Source organism: Chiloscyllium plagiosum, chromosome 6, assembly GCF_004010195.1.
Source record: "Chiloscyllium plagiosum isolate BGI_BamShark_2017 chromosome 6, ASM401019v2, whole genome shotgun sequence".
NCBI lineage: Eukaryota > Metazoa > Chordata > Chondrichthyes > Orectolobiformes > Hemiscylliidae > Chiloscyllium > Chiloscyllium plagiosum.
Genome location: NC_057715.1, coordinates 90,216,213 through 90,234,356, shown reverse-complemented (window position 1 = coordinate 90,234,356; position 18,144 = coordinate 90,216,213). Strand labels below are relative to the sequence as shown.

Sequence of the window (18,144 nt, the reverse complement as noted above, 5' to 3'; positions counted from 1 at the left end):
ATACACTTTCCATTTTGTTTTTCCCCCAGCATCTCCCTTTCACTTGCTCAAAACTTCTTGCATTCTGATGAAAGGACATAGATCTGAAACAGTGGCCTAATTTTTCACCATGAGGAGACCCTGCCATGATGAAAATGTTGAAAATATCCAAGTCTCACCTTGCAGTCATAGAGATCGAAAGCACAGAAAAAAGGTCCTTTGGACCATTGCAACTGTATTGGTCAAAACCAGCCACTGAACTATTCTATCTTGGCACATAGCCTTATATGTGATTTGCACATCTAAATACTTCTGAAATGTTATGAACATTTCTGCCGCCTTTATAAGCAGAGAGTTGCATATTCCTCTCACCCTCTGGGTGAAAGATCTTCCTCATGTCTCCTTTAAATCTTCTGCCCTTTATGTTAAATCGATGCAACATCCCTCCCAAATTGATCCTTCCATCAAGAGAAACGTTTCTTCCTGTCTACCCTATCCAAACCCTACATATTTTGTACATCTCAATTATGTCCCCTGTCTATCTCCTCTGTTGCTGGGTAAACAACCCCAGTTTGTCCAATTTTTCTTCATAGCTGGAACTGTCCAGCCCCCAAAGCAACATCCTGGTAAATCTGTGTACCCTTTCCCATGCAATCATTTCCCTCCTTTACTGTGGATTCCAGAACTACACACACTACTTCTGGGCGGCACGGTGGCACAGTGGTTAGCACTGCTGCCTCATAGCGCCAGAGACCCGGGTTCAATTCCTGCCTCAGGCGACTCTCTGTGTGGAGTTTGCACATTCTCCCCGTGTCTGCGTGGGTTTCCTCCGGGTGCTCCGGTTTCCTCCTACAATCCAAAAATGTGCAGGTTAGGTGAATTGACCTTGCTAAATTGCCCGTAGTGTTAGCTGAAGGGGTAAATGTAGGAGTATGGGTCTGGGTGGTATACGCTTCGGCGGGTCGGTATGGACTTGTTGGGCCGAAGGGCCTGTTTCCACACTGTAAGTAATCTAATCTACTCTAGCAGTGGCCTAACCAACATTGTATACAGTTCCAGCATAATCAATTTGCTCTCAAATTGTATGCTTCAACTAATAAAGACAAGTATACCATATGCTGTCTTAACCACTTAACCACCTATTCTGATACTTTAAGGGACCACAATGCACACACACACCAAGGTCCCTCTGAATCTCAGTAGTTCCAATGGCCGTACCCATGTTGTCCTGCCCAAGTGCATCACCTCACATTTACCTGATTTAATTCCATTTGCCACTGATGAGCCCATCAAAGAATGGTGGGTGGAAGTAAGCACTAAATTGGCCTATGGAGTCAGCAGCCATGAGCAATGAGTAAAGTGGCATGGACTGACATAAAGTACATGAGTGGCTATGAGAGTTGAGTAGAGATCTTTAGGTGGCATGGATTGGCTTTGGTGAGGCATAGAGAATCTGAGAGATTAAAGGTAAGTGCTGATGGAATATTTCAATATTTGGCCGTAGAGCTGGAGCACTGAGGCAGGCTCCGTGCTCAGCCCACCTCAGGAACTGGCAGCCTATCCATCCAGATTGCCGACACATTGAGATGGGAGATCTGCCTGACCCAGGATCAAAAATCATCATCATTGACTCTTTCTCTCCTCCCGTGTGTGTAATACGTCATATAGCCTGTTGTGTTTATTTCAGATTTCCAGCAGTCAACGCATTTCTATTCAGGGTCTAACAGATGAAAATATTGGTTTTGAAAGTTTGGCTTGCAGTTGGAGTGCCACCCGATTGCATTTCTTTCAGTACCCTTTAGGGTTTGGGGGCAGGAGATTAAATCAAATCAACACATATGAGAATTCCAGGCAATCCAGCTCTCAGCAAAGCTGTTAAGTATCATTCATACATGTCTCAGTGGCTGAATTACAAGTCCTCCCATTATCGCCAACTTGTGAAACTTCAGATATTTCACCAAGGAAAATGAAATACCACCCTGAAGAAATCCATCACCTTTTTAAACTTTGTTTGTAACCTGTGACAACACAGAAGCTGTGAGATAGTGCATCCCTTCTCCTAAGTGAAATATCTGCGCAGTGTGTCAATTTGAACATGGATACTTAAATCCACCGAGACAAAGTTAATACAGGATCCTGTTGAGGGGTAGGATGTTGATTAGCAAATGAGATCGTACACAATCTTGATACTTTGTGAAACTGACTTCCGTCATTTGGATTGCCAAGTGGGGAAAATGATTAACCTGCTGTTCCTAACTGTGCTACCCGAAATGTAACTCCACACTGTGGTTGGCTCCTAATGTTTTCTGAATTCACTTAGCAAGTTTAGCCATATCGAGATGGGAAAAATTATGCCCTTGTCACCATGACTTTTTTTTCAAAAGCAATGAATTTAAACTTTCTTAACGGCCTTATTTCATTTTCAGACAGACTTTGAAAAATGATAATGAATGTTTCTCTATGTAAGCTCTTAAAATGCCTCTGGGCCAAAAAAAGAGATGTAGTTCTAAGGATAATACAGTGTAATCCAAATTTAGATAGTCGTTTTGTCTTTATTTTACATTTTTAATCCTATCCCAGCTCTCAAGTTGCCCGCCAGTGATCTTCAATCCACTACAGCAGCAACAGCTCCCCCAGTTTTCTCAGCAACAGTCATCCCAGCAGTCTGCAATCTCCAGCCCTCAACAGCAGGGAGAACAGGTGCATTTTCTTTACATGTTACAAAGCTAGTAAGTTGACTCACTAAAAGCAGGCTGCAAAACACAACTGAACCATGCAGTTGTGAATGCAGCTTTTGAAATGACAAGAATGTAAATCTTAAAATATGGGAAAACTAAAGCTACTAGGGCTGGGATATTCCTCTTACACACTTTCCAGTATATGATGTTCCTTGACCGTTTCTATAAAATGGACAGCAAAATTGAAACCTGCACTTCCACACGTCATTTATTGTAGCCATTGCTCCCCATGCAGTCTCCTCTACATTGGAGAAACTGGACGCCTTCTCGCAGAGCGCTTTAGAGAACATCTCTGGGACACCCGCATTAATCAACTCCACCGCCCTGTGGCCGAACATTTCAACTCCCCCGCCCCACTCTACCGAGGACATGCAGGTCCTGGGCCGCCTCCATCGCCGCCCATTGCCTGGAGGAAGAACATCTTATCTTCCGCCTTGGGACCCTTCAAGCCCAAGGCATCAATGTGGACTTCACCAGTTTCCTCAATTCCCCTCCCCCACCTTACCCTAGTTTCAACCATCCAGCTCAGGAAGGGCTCTGGCCCGAAACATCAATTCTCCTGCTCCTCGGATGTTGCCTGACCTGCTGTGCTTTTCCAGCAACGCACACTCGACTCTGATCTCCAGCATCTGCAGACCTCACTTTCTCCTAGACACTCAAACTTGCTTTGCAATAATGGTGAAACAATATCATATTCTAATTTATGATTAACATTGACAAGCTTAATTTGTAGTATCCATGTCATTTGAGATGTGCAAAGTTTAATTCTTTTTAATCTGAAAACATTTTTGAAAAACAATTTAGCTAAAGTATAATACTACTTCATTAAAATAGATTAATATCTAGTGTGGTCAACAAATGAAATAGATAAATATTGTTAGCACATTAAATCAATAAATAAATTTGAATGCTAATATTATAAAATATTTGAATATTTTATACATATTTTTGTTTGCCTGGAGGTGATCATTTTCATGGTTAGAGTGAGACACAACCCTAGTGTAATTCCCTGGCTAGAACTGGAGTGAATTTTGGTTTTCAATTGCTTAATTCTCCTAAATATCAAAACAGTATTGACACTGATTGGGTGCTGTTTGTTTGTGTCCAAAAGGGTGTTTCAGTCTTAGCTTGCATTATAATAGTGACATCCATTGATAAAAAGTCAATGCTTAGCCTGTGTGATGTCTATTTTGACATGACATTCCATTCCATTACTTGTCAAGCTAGTAAGACTAGACGTGTCCTTTCACAAAAGTTCATGTACGGAATTTAATCATTTAATTATGAAGAAGTTTATTTCAGACCAATAAACTTTTAGAATCACTCAATTTTTTTTCCAAAAAAATCCGAAGGCAGCTAAGTAAAGTTTAAATAAAAACAAAAGTTTCTTGCATCTCAAAAAAAAAAGTGGACCATACAGAATATCTAAGGTTGAAACCTGTAACTTGAACAATACGTGGTCTGTGTCAAGCCACTTACATTTATACTTATAAACCTATTAACATAAAAATTAAGAGATTTCTACAAGTTTTAATTAATGTCTCTCATCCAACTGCAAATCCTAGAGAAAACAGTGGTTACCCTGGCCAATAACTATACTGCATAACTTAGTTAAATAGTTAGTCACTTAAGTGGTTAATTTATTCCAGGATTCATTTTCACTGTTATCGCCAAATGTTAAGCCATGCTATTAAATCCACAAAAATTCAGCAGTACCAATGGCAATCTTTCGCAGCAGATGGTTGAATTTGCTTTATTTGTGTTGGCTTGGGTAAGAAGGGTTGTTGTATTGCTTTTTTAAAATGCATGATGCTTCCCTTTTTTTTGCAAACTTCAATGTCGCACTAAAATAGGATTGTCTTTCATGTTTCCTTCTAAATATCTTCATTCATACTGGATGAAATTTTCTCACTTCCTACTAGGCTTTTCCTTCAGATACACAAGTTGTTATAATGTGTGTCCCAGAGAGCATTCTTTGCTGGGGTTTTGAATAACCTTTATGTAAATTGAACATATCAAGATTCTGTTTTTTTCTAAGAGCTACTTCTGAGGTGGAGGACAATGTCTTATTAATTTTTGAGGCTGATTTCTGGGAATGACTATCCCCCAAGCTTGGAGTCTAGTTCAGAATATAATTCTCTTATTAAGGATTAGTTCTCTTTAACATAAAATGTAATCACTTTCCATCAGCCAACACTGAACTAAATTAAGTAATTAAATCCATTGTTATCTCTGTAAGCATAAAGATTAGGTCCATTGGTTTCTGGAAAATGAAGAGATGATGTACAAACTATGGGATGATTACTCTGAATCTCATATTTAGACAGAGGTTTATATTTGAGCAGAATTTTCCTTTGGCAAAAAATACAGAATCCTTCAGAATAGTTTGTGGCTACATCAGCTTCTTAAAATTATCCATTAAAATACTGATTCCTTGAGATGTATCATTATGATTCACTGAAGTTGAAATCCTTGAGATCTAGTCTAGAAGAAATGTTCAAATGATGAATAAATAATACTTCATACTGATGCAAATACCACAGAACTCAGATGTAGGAACTCTCTTCTGTCCAGCAGAATTCTGACCAGGCTCCAGCTAGCCAGGAGCAGGCTTTGACAGCTCAGCAGACTGCAGTCATCAACCTGGCAGCAGGTTTTGTGCCTCCACAGGCTGCAGGTACATACTCTTGCTTTCACCTTTATACTTGTGTCTTTTCCTCCTCTTATTTCTTTCTTGAGTAACTTTCTTTCAGAAATGCCTGACTAGTTTATCAGCCTTATATTTTGCACCTATGAACAGCTAATAATTGTTTTTCCCCCCCCCTTGGAGTCTTGTGATGCCACTTTCAGTCAAACACTGATTGCTTGACAGTGCGCATATTAAAAAGATTGCAGCAACTCTTTGAAAGCCTGAATGCATGTATTTATTTTGTTGCACACAATCCTTTTCCTTGAGCTTTTCCCCCTTCCCTTACCCTACAAATGTCTGTTGCTTTGCACAGTAATTCTTCCTGGTGGTTTGAGGAGTATACCAATCCATATCCATTTATCTTCCAGTCGCTGATAATACCAACTATTGTGGAGGTCTGACTAATCAATTGATCAGCATGCATATTTCCATTAAAATTTAAGCTATTTAACCTTGAGTACTGAGTGTGCATTATTTTGTTATAATGGATGTCAAAAGGTTGACATGTTCATTCTATTTTCCATAAATCCAGAAAGTAAACAAATGTTTTGAAACAAAACTGACCTTTGAGAAACATGAGATATCTCAATGAATTTCTATTAAGTGAAATACTGTTAAAGTTTCAACAAATATTTACAAAGATATTTCCAACTGAAAACTTGCAAACCATTTTCAACACCAAACAATTAAGTGCACACTCAGTATATTTAACAAATTACAGACCTGTAATCTTGTTACATTCCATAAAATTATTTAGCAATGTTTCTGATTTAGACTAATAGGTGAATTCTACTGATCCCCTTTCTGTTACAATCTTTCCCTATCCTGGTTCCCTCCCTCATTTGAACCTCTTGTTGTCCTTCCTTTTCCCTCTACCTATCTCCCCTGTAGTGTTGTCTCAGCTTGGCTCTGCTGTGAACAGACCTGGGCAAAGCCTTCCTCAGCAGAGACTCCAGCTTACATCTGCCTTGCAGCAGCAACAGCAACAAGCCTTGCAGCAGCAGCAACAGATACAAGTAATCCAGCAACTTGGCTACAATTACATGAAATAAAAAATTCTCAGCTCCAAAATAAAGAATGGAGAAAAGTCTCTGAGGTGCTGCCCAAAAATCTAAAATGTTTTGTTTATTTAAATCTGTGAAGAGTTAGCAGTCAAAAAAAATTGGGCAATGAGGATGTAATTATTTAATCACTTTGGAGCACTGAATTTACATTAATGACATCCTAGCCATCCACCTCTTTCTCTTGTACTTATGCTCAAGAGTGCTTGTGGCACATTGAAAGAATGAGAACCACTGCAGGCAATGTTATAAAGGATATCTGTTATATCCCCTCCCAAAAATGTTTTTAAAAATCTACTTTTTTGCATACCTGCAGTTGGAATCAACATCAACTGTGCATTATGGAAATGGCTTGCTATATAAGATGCTAGTGCTCAATATGATTTCATTGCAATTTGCCTTGAGTTATGTTGTTAGCCTTCTTTCAAAATAATTCAAGAATCATAGAACAATTGAAATAACTTGAAACTGCAAAACATACAATTGTTTAACTTGGTACATTCCATTATAATACTGAGCCTAGCACAGATGCCTCTTAGAAGTTGCTGACTTGCTGCGGTTCTGTTACCATCCACATCTGCATCCAACTGAAAATACTAAAGCATATTTAGATCTGACGTTGACTAACAAGCATGCAGTTAGCTCTGCAAGAACAAAGTGTTTGTGTGTCAAATTGTCTTAACTCTTCTGTGCCACTGGTGCTGCTTGACTGTAGTCATTAAATTTGTGGGTTTAATTTTCTTTTTCTGTCTCCATCCTTAAAAACTTCCAAAATGTTTAAACTGATTCATCTCTTTGCTGTCAAGCCTGCAATTTGATCATCTGACCATTTTTCTCCAAGTCTTACAAATTGTGTTCTTTTGTTCCCCTTCCGTTCCTGGCAGCAGTTACGATACTTGCAACATCAAATGGCTATAGCAGTTCAGCTTCGACAACAACAACAACAGCAGCAGCAACAGCAGCATTCAGGCAGCCAGTCAAAAAGTAAAAGGAAAAGAGGAACTCCTACTCCACCAAAATCATGAACCATCTCATGTTTTTAACTTTAAAATTACTTATTGAACTTATCTCTCGTGGTGAAGTGAATTTTTTTTTTAAAATTATTTTTAAAAATTAAACCTAACCATTGCATATAAGTCTTTTTGTTTCAGCAAGAATTCATTGTTAACTTAGTTTAAAAATAACTTGTACATGATTTCAAAGACAAAAACTGATTTATTGTACAAGATTAACTCTTCACTATTTCACATTTATTGTGGGTGTTACACTCTTCATCACTTCAGTGAGCAGTTTATGGACTTCTCTGTGTCTTGTTTGCGCACGAACAATGCAGTCCTGGAGTTTTTCACTGGAGAGACCACTCCCCCCTCCATATGGAAAGAAAAAGATAGAATGATTGGCAACAACGGTTATGTTCTTACTGAAACAATACAGTCAAAGAAGGACAGTTCTTCATATTTAAATCATTGTTAAAACAAACACATTACATGCTGAAATATCACTGTCAAGTACAGGTCTTTTTCACAAGTGTCTTCCACATCTTACTTGAAGGCTTTCTAATACAGTAAAACTAAAATAAATCCTTGCACGGAATTATCAATTAACATTTTTCTTACAAATATCTGATGTCTAAAGTAATTGCACTTGGGGGAATAAAAATTCTAGTACTTTTTGGTGGCTAAACCCAAGTTTTCTTATTAGTAATGATTTTACTGTATCTTTTTCCAGGAGTTGTAACCGATCTTTTGGCAAAATCACAAGACATTTTGGGGGGTAGACAGGAAAGAAAATTAATCAGAGCCATCTTGTGACCTCAATGAAGGCCTAAATAAAGGGACTTAAGGAGAATGCCAGAAATTAAAGCCCTGTTACTGTTGGTATTATGCGGGGGAAAACAGTTGATGGAAAATCATTTGTCAGATTTTTTTTGGGTGGGGTGAGCCTAGGGTAGGACTTTGTATATGATCCACCCTATTCTTTACAAAGTGAAGCTGCTAAGATCGATGGAACATCAGGTCAGAAGCACCAGAAACTTTTGATAATGGACTGGACGTGTGGATTGACATTGCACTCAGCATGAAGTAGTACACCATCATTAGCCTTAGCATGTACTTTTGAACTGCCATAATGGTTTATTGCTTGTGTGAAGGAACAATTACTTTGCTGTCAGTTTTGTCATTTCATTATTCATTTCTATTTCAACTGGAGCATATAGACTTATTTATATTCTGTCAGAACTGTACAGGGTCATATGTACTACCCTGTTCTCTAATTTTAACATAGGTAACAACTGAAAATGAACTAACTACCCAACAGGGCTGGTAGATGGCATTTTTCAGCAGGCGCAAGACAATATCAACTGGATAAAGGACATAAGTCCAACAAAATCATGCAAAAGGACAGATTATGCCAAATCAGGATTATGCAAACTAGGATTTTATGTTAACACACCTGGCTTATGAACAGCACAAAGCCTATCCTCTTCATCAATGACTATAGTAGCCATCCCTGATGCCAACGTCTCCTCCTCGGCTGTTGGATCGACAATGAATATTGTGCTTTTTTAAAAGAGAAACCTTTTAGAATATTCAAACTTCAGTTTCTCCCACAACAACTTGCTTCCTAGCTTCAGTAATTCATATCACAATTTTGTATTTTGCAATAATAGCATAAAGATTGCAAACTGCAGTTCTTCTGTAATAATGCAAATTTATACCTGTGTGCATACAGTCAAGTATGCAATAGATTTCAAATAAAATTCCATTAAAAACAAGTTTAAAAAACATGGTTTGGCACCATTATGACATTCAGATTGTACAATAAATTATTATAATAATCCCCAAATATATCTGTCATTTACCATTGATGAAAAAAGTCAGAGTACAGTGAAGTAAGGTCTAGAGTTCAATTCTATTAAATTATTATTTAAAGAAATTAAAATCGTGGCATTTGGAATATTCCAATTACTGATAATTTTGTTTATTTATATAGACCTTAAATAATTAATTTTTTAAAAATAATACTAATAAAAAGTCTGGTGAAAAGCTGTTGAATATTGGTCATTCGTCTTTGGGTCAGCATTCAAGCTTACTTTGATGAGACAAAAGCCTGCTTTACATACTGTCTAGCAACCTTCATGGATAATCAATGCCTTCAGGAGTCTGAAGCATTCTGCTTCTTCCCTTTTAGAGACTACATCAATGTCCAACCACCACTACCCTCCTCCACTTTGCTGAACTTGTTCTCACATTGAGTGAATTATTGTTCAAATCCACTTACACACTCCAAATACAAGGTATTTCATAGCCTGGGTTCTGGCTATGCTTCTTTTTTATGGAACATTCTTTCCATTCTCTCACACCTTTTTATCCAAACACTTGAGTATCAGTCATTCCATGCTTTTGCCTTCAAAATTTCATCAACTTCGCTTCCAATTTGTAACCTTCTCTTGCCTTCACATAGTCCATCTCCTGCTCTTTGATTCTTTGCTTCCATGTCCAGTGATAGCTGACTAACCTCCATTTACCAGGAGTAAAACTTTTTTGAGTATCGCACTGGGATTTCAATTTAGACTCAGGTGACTATCAGTAACCATACACTGCTATCCCACTAGACCCAACTGACTCATAAGTGACTTTAAAAGAAATACTTCAAACATCAGAAAGTTGTCTTTCTATAGCACTCTCGTTGAGCAAGTTAAATTTGTTAGAAACATAAAGAGGAGCTGGAGTAAGTCACTTAACTCTTTGAGCTTGTTGTGCCATGTAACAAGAATTTGGCTGGTAATCTATCTGAATTCCACATTCCTGCACTATCCACTTCTCAATGAAGAGATTTCTCCTCATCAAAGACCTAAAATTGCTGATCCATTCTGAGAATGTGATCGTGTCCTAGATTTCCCTACCATCTGGTCAAGCTTCCCATAATAAATGAATTATTTATTATTTTAAACTCAAGGGAATACAGGTCTAAGTGTATATCATCTTTCCTCAGATCAACTCCCTTTTTGCAACAAATCTGACTACTGGACTTTCGTTGCTCTTCTAGGCATCTTTAGGGAAATGAAAATTGTACACTACTCCAGGAGTGGCCTCACTAATACCGGTACAATTGTAGTTATACATCTTTACTGTTATATGCTAATCTCTTTATAATAAATGCATGCACATACTTAACAGAGCAAATACTGTGTGGTAACTGTGTGCTAGTTCTCTGTGTTTCACATACAAGACACACCAGGTTCCTCAATGTACATATTTCCCAGTCTTTCACCATTTTCCTACTGAAATGAATAACTTCACACTCTGCTTTCCATTTGACATTTCCCTCTCATTTAAGCTGAATTTATCCTCAGGTTAGTTTCTCAACTAACTTTCAATCTGCAGCAAACTTGGAGAGGTAACACTGAATCCTCTCAACAATGTTGTTAGTAGATCATAAACAGCTGAGTTCCATGTATTGAGTCTAGGTTAGAGTGATGCTGGAAAAGCACAGCTGATCAGACAGCATCCGAGGAGCAGGAAAATTCGACGTTTCGGGCAAAAGCCCTTCATCAGGACTCATGATGATGTCCTGATGAAGGGCTTTTGCCCGAAACGTCGACTTTCCTGCTCCTCGGATGCTGCCTGACCAGCTGTTCTTTTCCAACACCATTCTAATCTAGACTCTGATTTCCAGCATCTGCAGTCCTCACTTTTGCCTTCCATGTATTGATCCTTGCTCTAAACTGCTAAATACAGACTGCCAACCTGAAAATGTTCCTGCTCTGTAGTTTGACTATTAACCAATCCTGAATCTGAGCTGACATACTACTCCAACTCCATGAATCCTAATTTTGTGAATTAAGCTCTTGTGTCGTATCCTATCACAAGATTTTCTGAAAATCCAATGGGCCTATGATTACTTTCCATAATCTCTTCCTACATCCATAAAATATTTCTGTTTTCACACCTTGCCAATCAACTCTCCTATTATTTTTTCTTATTCCCATATGATTTTCTCAGTCCTTTGAATCATAGAATCCCTGCAGCGCAGATAGAGGTCATTTGGCCATCAAGTGTGCACCGACCCTCCAAAGAGCATCTCACCAGACTCTGCTACCAACCCTGTAACCCTGCATTTTCCATGGCTAATCCACCTAACCTGCACATCCCTGGACACTACAAGGCAATTTAGCATGGCCAATCCACTTAAACACATCTTTGGACTGTGGGAGGAAACCTATGCAGACATGGGGAAACTCCACACAGACAGGCACCTGTGCCAAATCCTCAGGCTTACTACTCAGGCAATATTATAAGCTTCTTCCTTTAATCAATTAGTAACATTTAATTCCTGTTGTTAGCCATACTTAAACATTTTTTTTTGCATTCCAGGCATTGCATTTGTTACAAATTATATATTAATTGTATTTCTAAACTTGAACCAAGAAAGTTAAATTTAAGACATTACTTGTTTATCATACTTTACTACTTTTTTCTATTCCAAGTGAAATAAAGATGGAGAATGATCTCTACCAATCACACAGAGATAAAGTTGGGCAGATTCACAGATGGTATCTAATATATTTGAATAAAAATGAGATTGGAGATAGAGTTCAACACATCCAATCACTGCAAAGCAGGAATCTACTTAGCCAATAGAATACTGAAAGATGTAGCCAAAACAAAAGGAGTAAAATTCAAAGGAATTAAACTGTATAATGCACTTGTTCAATTCTGGTCATCAGAAAAATTATACATTCAAATTGGGGAAGACTTTAAGCCATTTAGAAGATTTTAAAACTTTAAGCTATAAGATTTTTAAAAATGGAGAGACTTTGGTTTGACCGAATAGCTAGACGACAGCCAAATACAATTCCTGAATGATACTTTAAATTTGGAATTAAAAATCACACAACATCAGATTATAGTCCAACAGGTTTAACTGGAAGCACACTAGCTTTTGGAGCACTGCTCAGGTGGTTGAAGATAGGGTACACTAACTCAAACTGGTAAAATTTAGGACTGATTTCAGGAAGTTATTAACAACAAAAAGTAACAATATGTGAATTAGATGTTCAAGTGGGACAGTGGACACAGTTTTTAAAAAATTACAAACTACCTCCGCCTCCCTGACATTGTAATGAATGGAAGGTATTTCTAGATGGATGAAATAAAGCTGACTGTCTTTAGTAATTTGCGCTGTGACATGATCAATAAATTGTCTTCATAATGGTTGTATTGCACTAGATGATTTGGAAAAAAGGATAACCCAGTCATAAGAATACAGCATAATCTCAAAATAATGTTATAAACAGTGTTACAATACATTCACATTCAAATGTAACTTACTCATCAAAAATTGCAAAAGATGTAGCAACTGGATGCTTTCTGATATTCAGTTGATTTTTCTGATTCATGTTAACTTCTGCCAAACCAGTTTCCTCACTGATCGATACTGCTGGTAATTGTACTGCAGACAAAGAACAGTTAATTCTGAGTAATTTTCCAGAATTAGAAACAGCCGGAAAATGTAGCTATAGGTTTTACTAGAAATTAATGTGAAAAGCAAACTGTTTCATTATGTTGGACTTGTGAAAACACTGCTCTTTTACAAATATTACACATTTCAAAAATGTACACTCTGCTGTACAAACCAGTCAAACTCAAGAAAATGTTGCTGCACAAACACCTAATCATCCCATAAACCTGTTTCTTTCCTTACACACCCAGCTAAATAAAATGCTTAATGCCCAACTGCTTTAATATTTATCTTAAGAGAATGGAAACTAATACTCTAAGTTTGTCATATAAAGCTCCAGACCTTTACTAATAACAATTAAAAACTCCTCTCACTGACAAGTTAATGAATGAACTGCACGAAACAGCAACAGACAAAACTTCAGCTAAGTGCAGTTTGCACCACAGCATAAATAATAAAATGGTAAGCATCGAGAAGTGGCAAAGAAGAAGTAACACCCAAAGAAAAAGGGAAAAAAAGCACACTGAAATACAATATACTTATTTTCAAATGCCTCACTTCTGATTTATTGCCATACACAACTGGTTAGTTCATTTGGTTGGTCAGCTGGTTTGTGATGCAGAGCCTCCAACAGTTTGGGTTCAATTCCCATACTGGCTGAAGTCACTATAAAGGGTCCCACTTTGCCAACCACCTTTCTTGCCTGAGGCATGCTGACCCTTACGTTAAACCATCACTAGTTGTCTCTCTCTCATGAGAGAACAGCCCTATAGTAACTTTACCTTATCCAAAATAAACACCAGTTTAATACAAATATTTCATGTGGAAACTTCTTAAAATTTAAATTCTGCAATGATTAAACATTAACATTGCATATTGAATCCATTTCACGAGTTCCACGGTGAGGTAGTGATGTGAAAGAATTTAAGTCAGGGTCTCCGCTTGCTGAATTTTCAAATCTGGCTAGGCTGCTGAGTGGAGGCAACTGATTTACAGGGAAAGATTAAATAAACGTGTGTTTTATTTTAAGAACATTGGCATCCTCACCATTTTTCAGTGCTGCTAGCAGTGCTATGATACAGGCATCCAATAAGTTTCCATCATAATCTAAGCACACCATGTCACAATATACAACCCAAGCAAGCTGAAAGAAAAGAAAAATACAGATACATCAATACTCAGATTTATAATGTGTTGCTGAACCAAAATAACCTCAATTGCTGCAGTATAATTAAGATGCACACAAAGTATCCAATGCACAGATACAGACGCAACCACATATTGCTAAGAGTGCTACAATTTCTCTCAGTATACTTGGTGACGTATAATAAAAACAGCCAGGTTTCATGGTACTATTCTTACAAACCCCTATGGGCTGAAGAATCAGTGTGGACTTGTTGAGCTGTTTTCATACTGTAGGGAATCTAATCTAAAAAAAAGAGTAAATTATGAAATACACCTAAATATCCCACTCAAAGTCATTAAGCTCACGTGAACAACATTCACTTCAGTGGGACACTCATAAGGTACAAACATACCCCATGTAGGAACCTTGGTTGAAGCATGCCCAACTAACCTCCACTCATTAACTTTGGTATCCTGCATGGATGTATTCTTGGCCCCTCTTATTTGTCTTCCAATGCTGCTCCTTCGTGACATCATCCAAAAGTACCGCATTAGTGTTCACATGTGTCGATACCCAGCTCTACCCATAATCTTTCCACTATCAATATGTATCTGACATCCAGAGTGGAATGACCTGAAATTTCCTCCAAGTAAATATCTATAAGATTGAAGCCATTGATTTTAGTTCTCATTTCAAATGCCATTCCCTAACTACCAACTCCATCCCTCTCCCTGCAGACGATCCAAACTTAAGCCAGTTCCTTCATAAGCTCAGTTTCACGTTTGATCCGGAGATAATTTTCTGCCCTCATTATCATAGGGTCTGTATGTTTCCAGCTCTTTGGTATCACCTGGCTTTGCCAGTCACAGTTCATTAGCTGCAAAAATCATCATTCCCATCAACATTGATAATAGATTTACAGAAACTTAAAACAAAAGTAGGTCATTGAGACCTTTGAGCCTGTTTTGCTCATCTAACTGATGACTGATCATCTCACTCAGTACCCTGTTACCGCTTTCTCCCTATAACTTTTGACAGCGTTAGCCTTAAGAACTGTATCTGACACTTTCTTGAAAACATTCAATGTTTAGCCTCCACTGCTTTCAAGAGTAAAGAATTCCATTGGTTGATCACTCTGGGTAAAGAAATTTTCTATCATCTCATTCCTAAAAGGCCTACCCCATGTACTGTCACAAAGCTAGTCCTTTTTTTCTATAAGCTGTCCTTGGCTCAAGGATACTCTGTCGTTGATATTATTCAATAAGCTGGGAAAGTCCCCAGTTCGGTAGAGTCTGCTCCGGGTTACGTTTAACCGCCGAGCGTGGGTTGTTGGCAACCGCTCTACGAGAACTGACGGCTCCCAGTTCCGGTAACACGTAGAGTGAGTATAAAACCAGACCCGTTGTAAGTACGAGACCTGGTTGTGGCGACGCTGCGGGGAATAAAACACTTATATTCTAGCAAACTCGTCTCTTAGTTCTTTTCTCCTGGTCTGTGTCAGACTACTCTCATGTGAACCCGATCCTTGAGAATTTATAAAACACAAAGCTAGTCCTTTTTTTCTATAAGCTGTCCTTGGCTCAAGGATACTCTGTCATTGATATTATTCAGGGGGGTAATAAACCAGACCGGGTTCCGATTAGACTGGTTTGATACAGAGATGAAAAAGGTTTTGACAGGCCTTTTGCTTATATGTGAACAGATGAGACTTCAGGCCAAAGTGGTCATGTTTTAGAAGTGACCTGCATAATGAAAGGGGAGTGGTCCACTTTCTAGCTGAGCAGTTTAGTTCAGTCCAGAACTAGTTGAGAGTTCAGCAGTGAGCTGCGGGGAAGCAAATTCTCTCTTTCTGCCCTACTAACCTCAAACTGTAAGCATGTGTTCCATTTGTGGTTTTTTATGAGGGTTTGCTTATTGGGACTGTTATATTCAGAACAGCAGAATTAAGTCTAGTTTGGATAGACTGAGTTCTGTACGGTTCTTTATTCTGTTCTTTGTGTTTCATGGTGTAATTTTGTGAGTAAATCTTTTTGTCTGTTTTAAACATGGAGGCAACCTCACTAACTTACTCTGGGTAATCTTTAATGTACGCTTATCGAAACAAATTGCAAATTTATGGTCTGGGCTGCCTGCTAACGAATGCTTTGAGTGGTCTGGCCTAGTTCATAACAGTACTTAGACTGAGACCCCTGGTACTGGACTGCACAGTCCTGGTGAAGACCCCTTCTGTGTTTACCTTGTCTAGCTATGTTCGATTTTTATAGGTTTCTGTGGGATCCACCTCCCCCCCAATTCTTCGAAACCCCAGCGAATGTAGTCCTAACCAATCCAGTCTCTCTTCATATGATAGTCCTGCAATCTCAGGAATCAGTCTGATAAGCCTTTGTTAACCCCCTCAATAGTGAGAATATCACTTCTCAGATAAAGTGACCAAAGTTGCACACTCCAGGTATGGTCTCAGCAAGGCCCTATACAACTGCGGCAAGGCATCCCTGCTCATTACTAGAATCTTCTCGCTATATTAAGGACAACATATTATTCACCTTCTTCACCGCCTGCTACACCTGCTTGCTTACTTTCAACAACTGATGTAGAACGATACTTAGGTCTCATCGTACCACCCACTTTCCCAATCTGTCATCTTGTTTTTACTACCAAAGTGAATAATCTCACACATATCCACATTATACTTCATCAGCCATCCATTTGCCCACACTCAACTCGTCCAAATCTCACTGAAGCATCTCTACATCCTCCTCAGAATTCACTCTCCCACCTAGCTTTGTCTTCTGCAAACTTGGAGATACAACATTTTGTCTCATCTATATCATCAATATTTAGTGAATAGCTCAGGTGCAAACACTGATCCCTATAGAATCCCATTAGTCACTGGCTGCCACTGAAAAAAAAGATCTGTTTGCTCCTATTATTTGTTCCTTGTCCGCCAACTAGTTGTCTATCCATGTCAGTACAGTACCCCCAATTCCATGCACTTTAATTTTACATGCTAATCTCTTATGTAGGACCTTATCAAAAGCTTTCTGAAAGTGTGCTGTACATCTCTATGACTCAACTATTCCAAGGAACTTCTAGCTGTCTCCCACATTCTACCTTTTGTCAACTTGAGGTCATCCAAAATTCTGCTTCCCATGTTGAATCTTGCAGCAAGTTCCAATGCCCTATCACCGCTGTGCTCTCTGGCCTATGTAAACTCTCAGTCAAACAATCTCAAAATACTCACTGTTTCAAATCTGTTCCTTAAAATAATCAACAGCATTTATGTTAATAGATGGGAGGAGAGTGTGACTAATCATTCAGAATGGCGACAACCTGTGCATCAAGCTGCACAAACACAACTTCTTATCCATGGGTCAAAGCAGCACAAGCAAAGGATCGAAAGGAAACTAAACCTTGCATTTCAAATCCCCTTACCTGGAATGATGTCCTGCCTAAAGATACAGGTTGAGAATCAGTCTGTCACATGGAGACCTCTGGTGACTAGAGGTCAGCCCAAGTTCTCAAATGACCTCTCCACAACACTCTATTCTATTGTTCAGATCTGGGAAATAACAGACACTCTCATGTAATGAGAAACTGAACACAGGAACTCTCTTACTCAGTCTTTGCATTCTTAGAACAGACAGCTAACTTCTCACACAAGCTTGATTTCAAATATTAAACACAATTCTCTAATATAAAAATGTCATCATTTGTTCAGTTTGCTAGTTTGTTTTGAATTTAATGGTTAGTTGTGATAGTGTTAAATATAATGTAATCATCAGCAAACAAACCAACTTATGGACCTAACAATAGAGGAAAGTTCATTGGTGAAAAAGCTGAAGGGCCAAGGATGCCATCCTGAAAAATCTTTGCAGCAATGTCATGCGGCCGAGATAATTAGCAAACGACAGACATATCCCTTTGTATTAGATGTCACTTCGACCAGTAAACAGTTTTTCCTGCTTCCCATTGGTGTAGATTTTACCAGGGTTCCTTCATCCTAACAATAGAGGAAAGTTCATTGGTGAAAAAGCTGAAGGGCCAAGGATGCCATCCTGAAAAATCTTTGCAGCAATGTCATGCGGCCGA

The 18,144-nt window shown here is 38.4% G+C and overlaps 2 protein-coding genes across 15 annotated transcripts in view; one reads left to right on the top strand and one right to left on the bottom strand.

Moving 5' to 3' along the window:
- Positions 1-7,603, top strand: part of supt20 (SPT20 homolog, SAGA complex component) — a 61,043-nt gene extending 53,440 nt beyond the window's left edge. For 4 of the 13 annotated variants that reach the window (XM_043692080.1, XM_043692083.1, XM_043692079.1 and 1 more), the window contains 4 exons: positions 2,560-2,679; positions 5,295-5,394; positions 6,298-6,422; positions 7,352-7,603. In XM_043692080.1, the coding sequence (XP_043548015.1) occupies positions 2,560-2,679; positions 5,295-5,394; positions 6,298-6,422; positions 7,352-7,492 (486 nt within the window). In that variant the 3' untranslated portion in view covers positions 7,493-7,603. Of the gene's footprint in view, positions 1-2,559; positions 2,680-5,294; positions 5,395-6,297; positions 6,423-7,351 lie in introns of those variants that run through there. The other 9 variants (XM_043692082.1, XM_043692084.1, XM_043692086.1 and 6 more) reach the window with 9 other exon arrangements.
- A 59-nt stretch (positions 7,604-7,662) lies between these two features.
- Positions 7,663-18,144, bottom strand: part of exosc8 (exosome component 8) — a 35,019-nt gene continuing 24,537 nt past the window's right edge. For both annotated transcript variants that reach the window (XM_043692098.1, XM_043692097.1), the window contains exons 8-11: positions 13,977-14,073; positions 12,800-12,920; positions 8,919-9,025; positions 7,663-7,834 (exon numbers count right to left, since the gene is read on the bottom strand). In XM_043692098.1, coding sequence (XP_043548033.1) covers positions 7,707-7,834; positions 8,919-9,025; positions 12,800-12,920; positions 13,977-14,073 — 453 coding nt within the window. In that variant the 3' untranslated portion in view covers positions 7,663-7,706. The remainder of the gene's footprint in view (positions 7,835-8,918; positions 9,026-12,799; positions 12,921-13,976; positions 14,074-18,144) is intronic.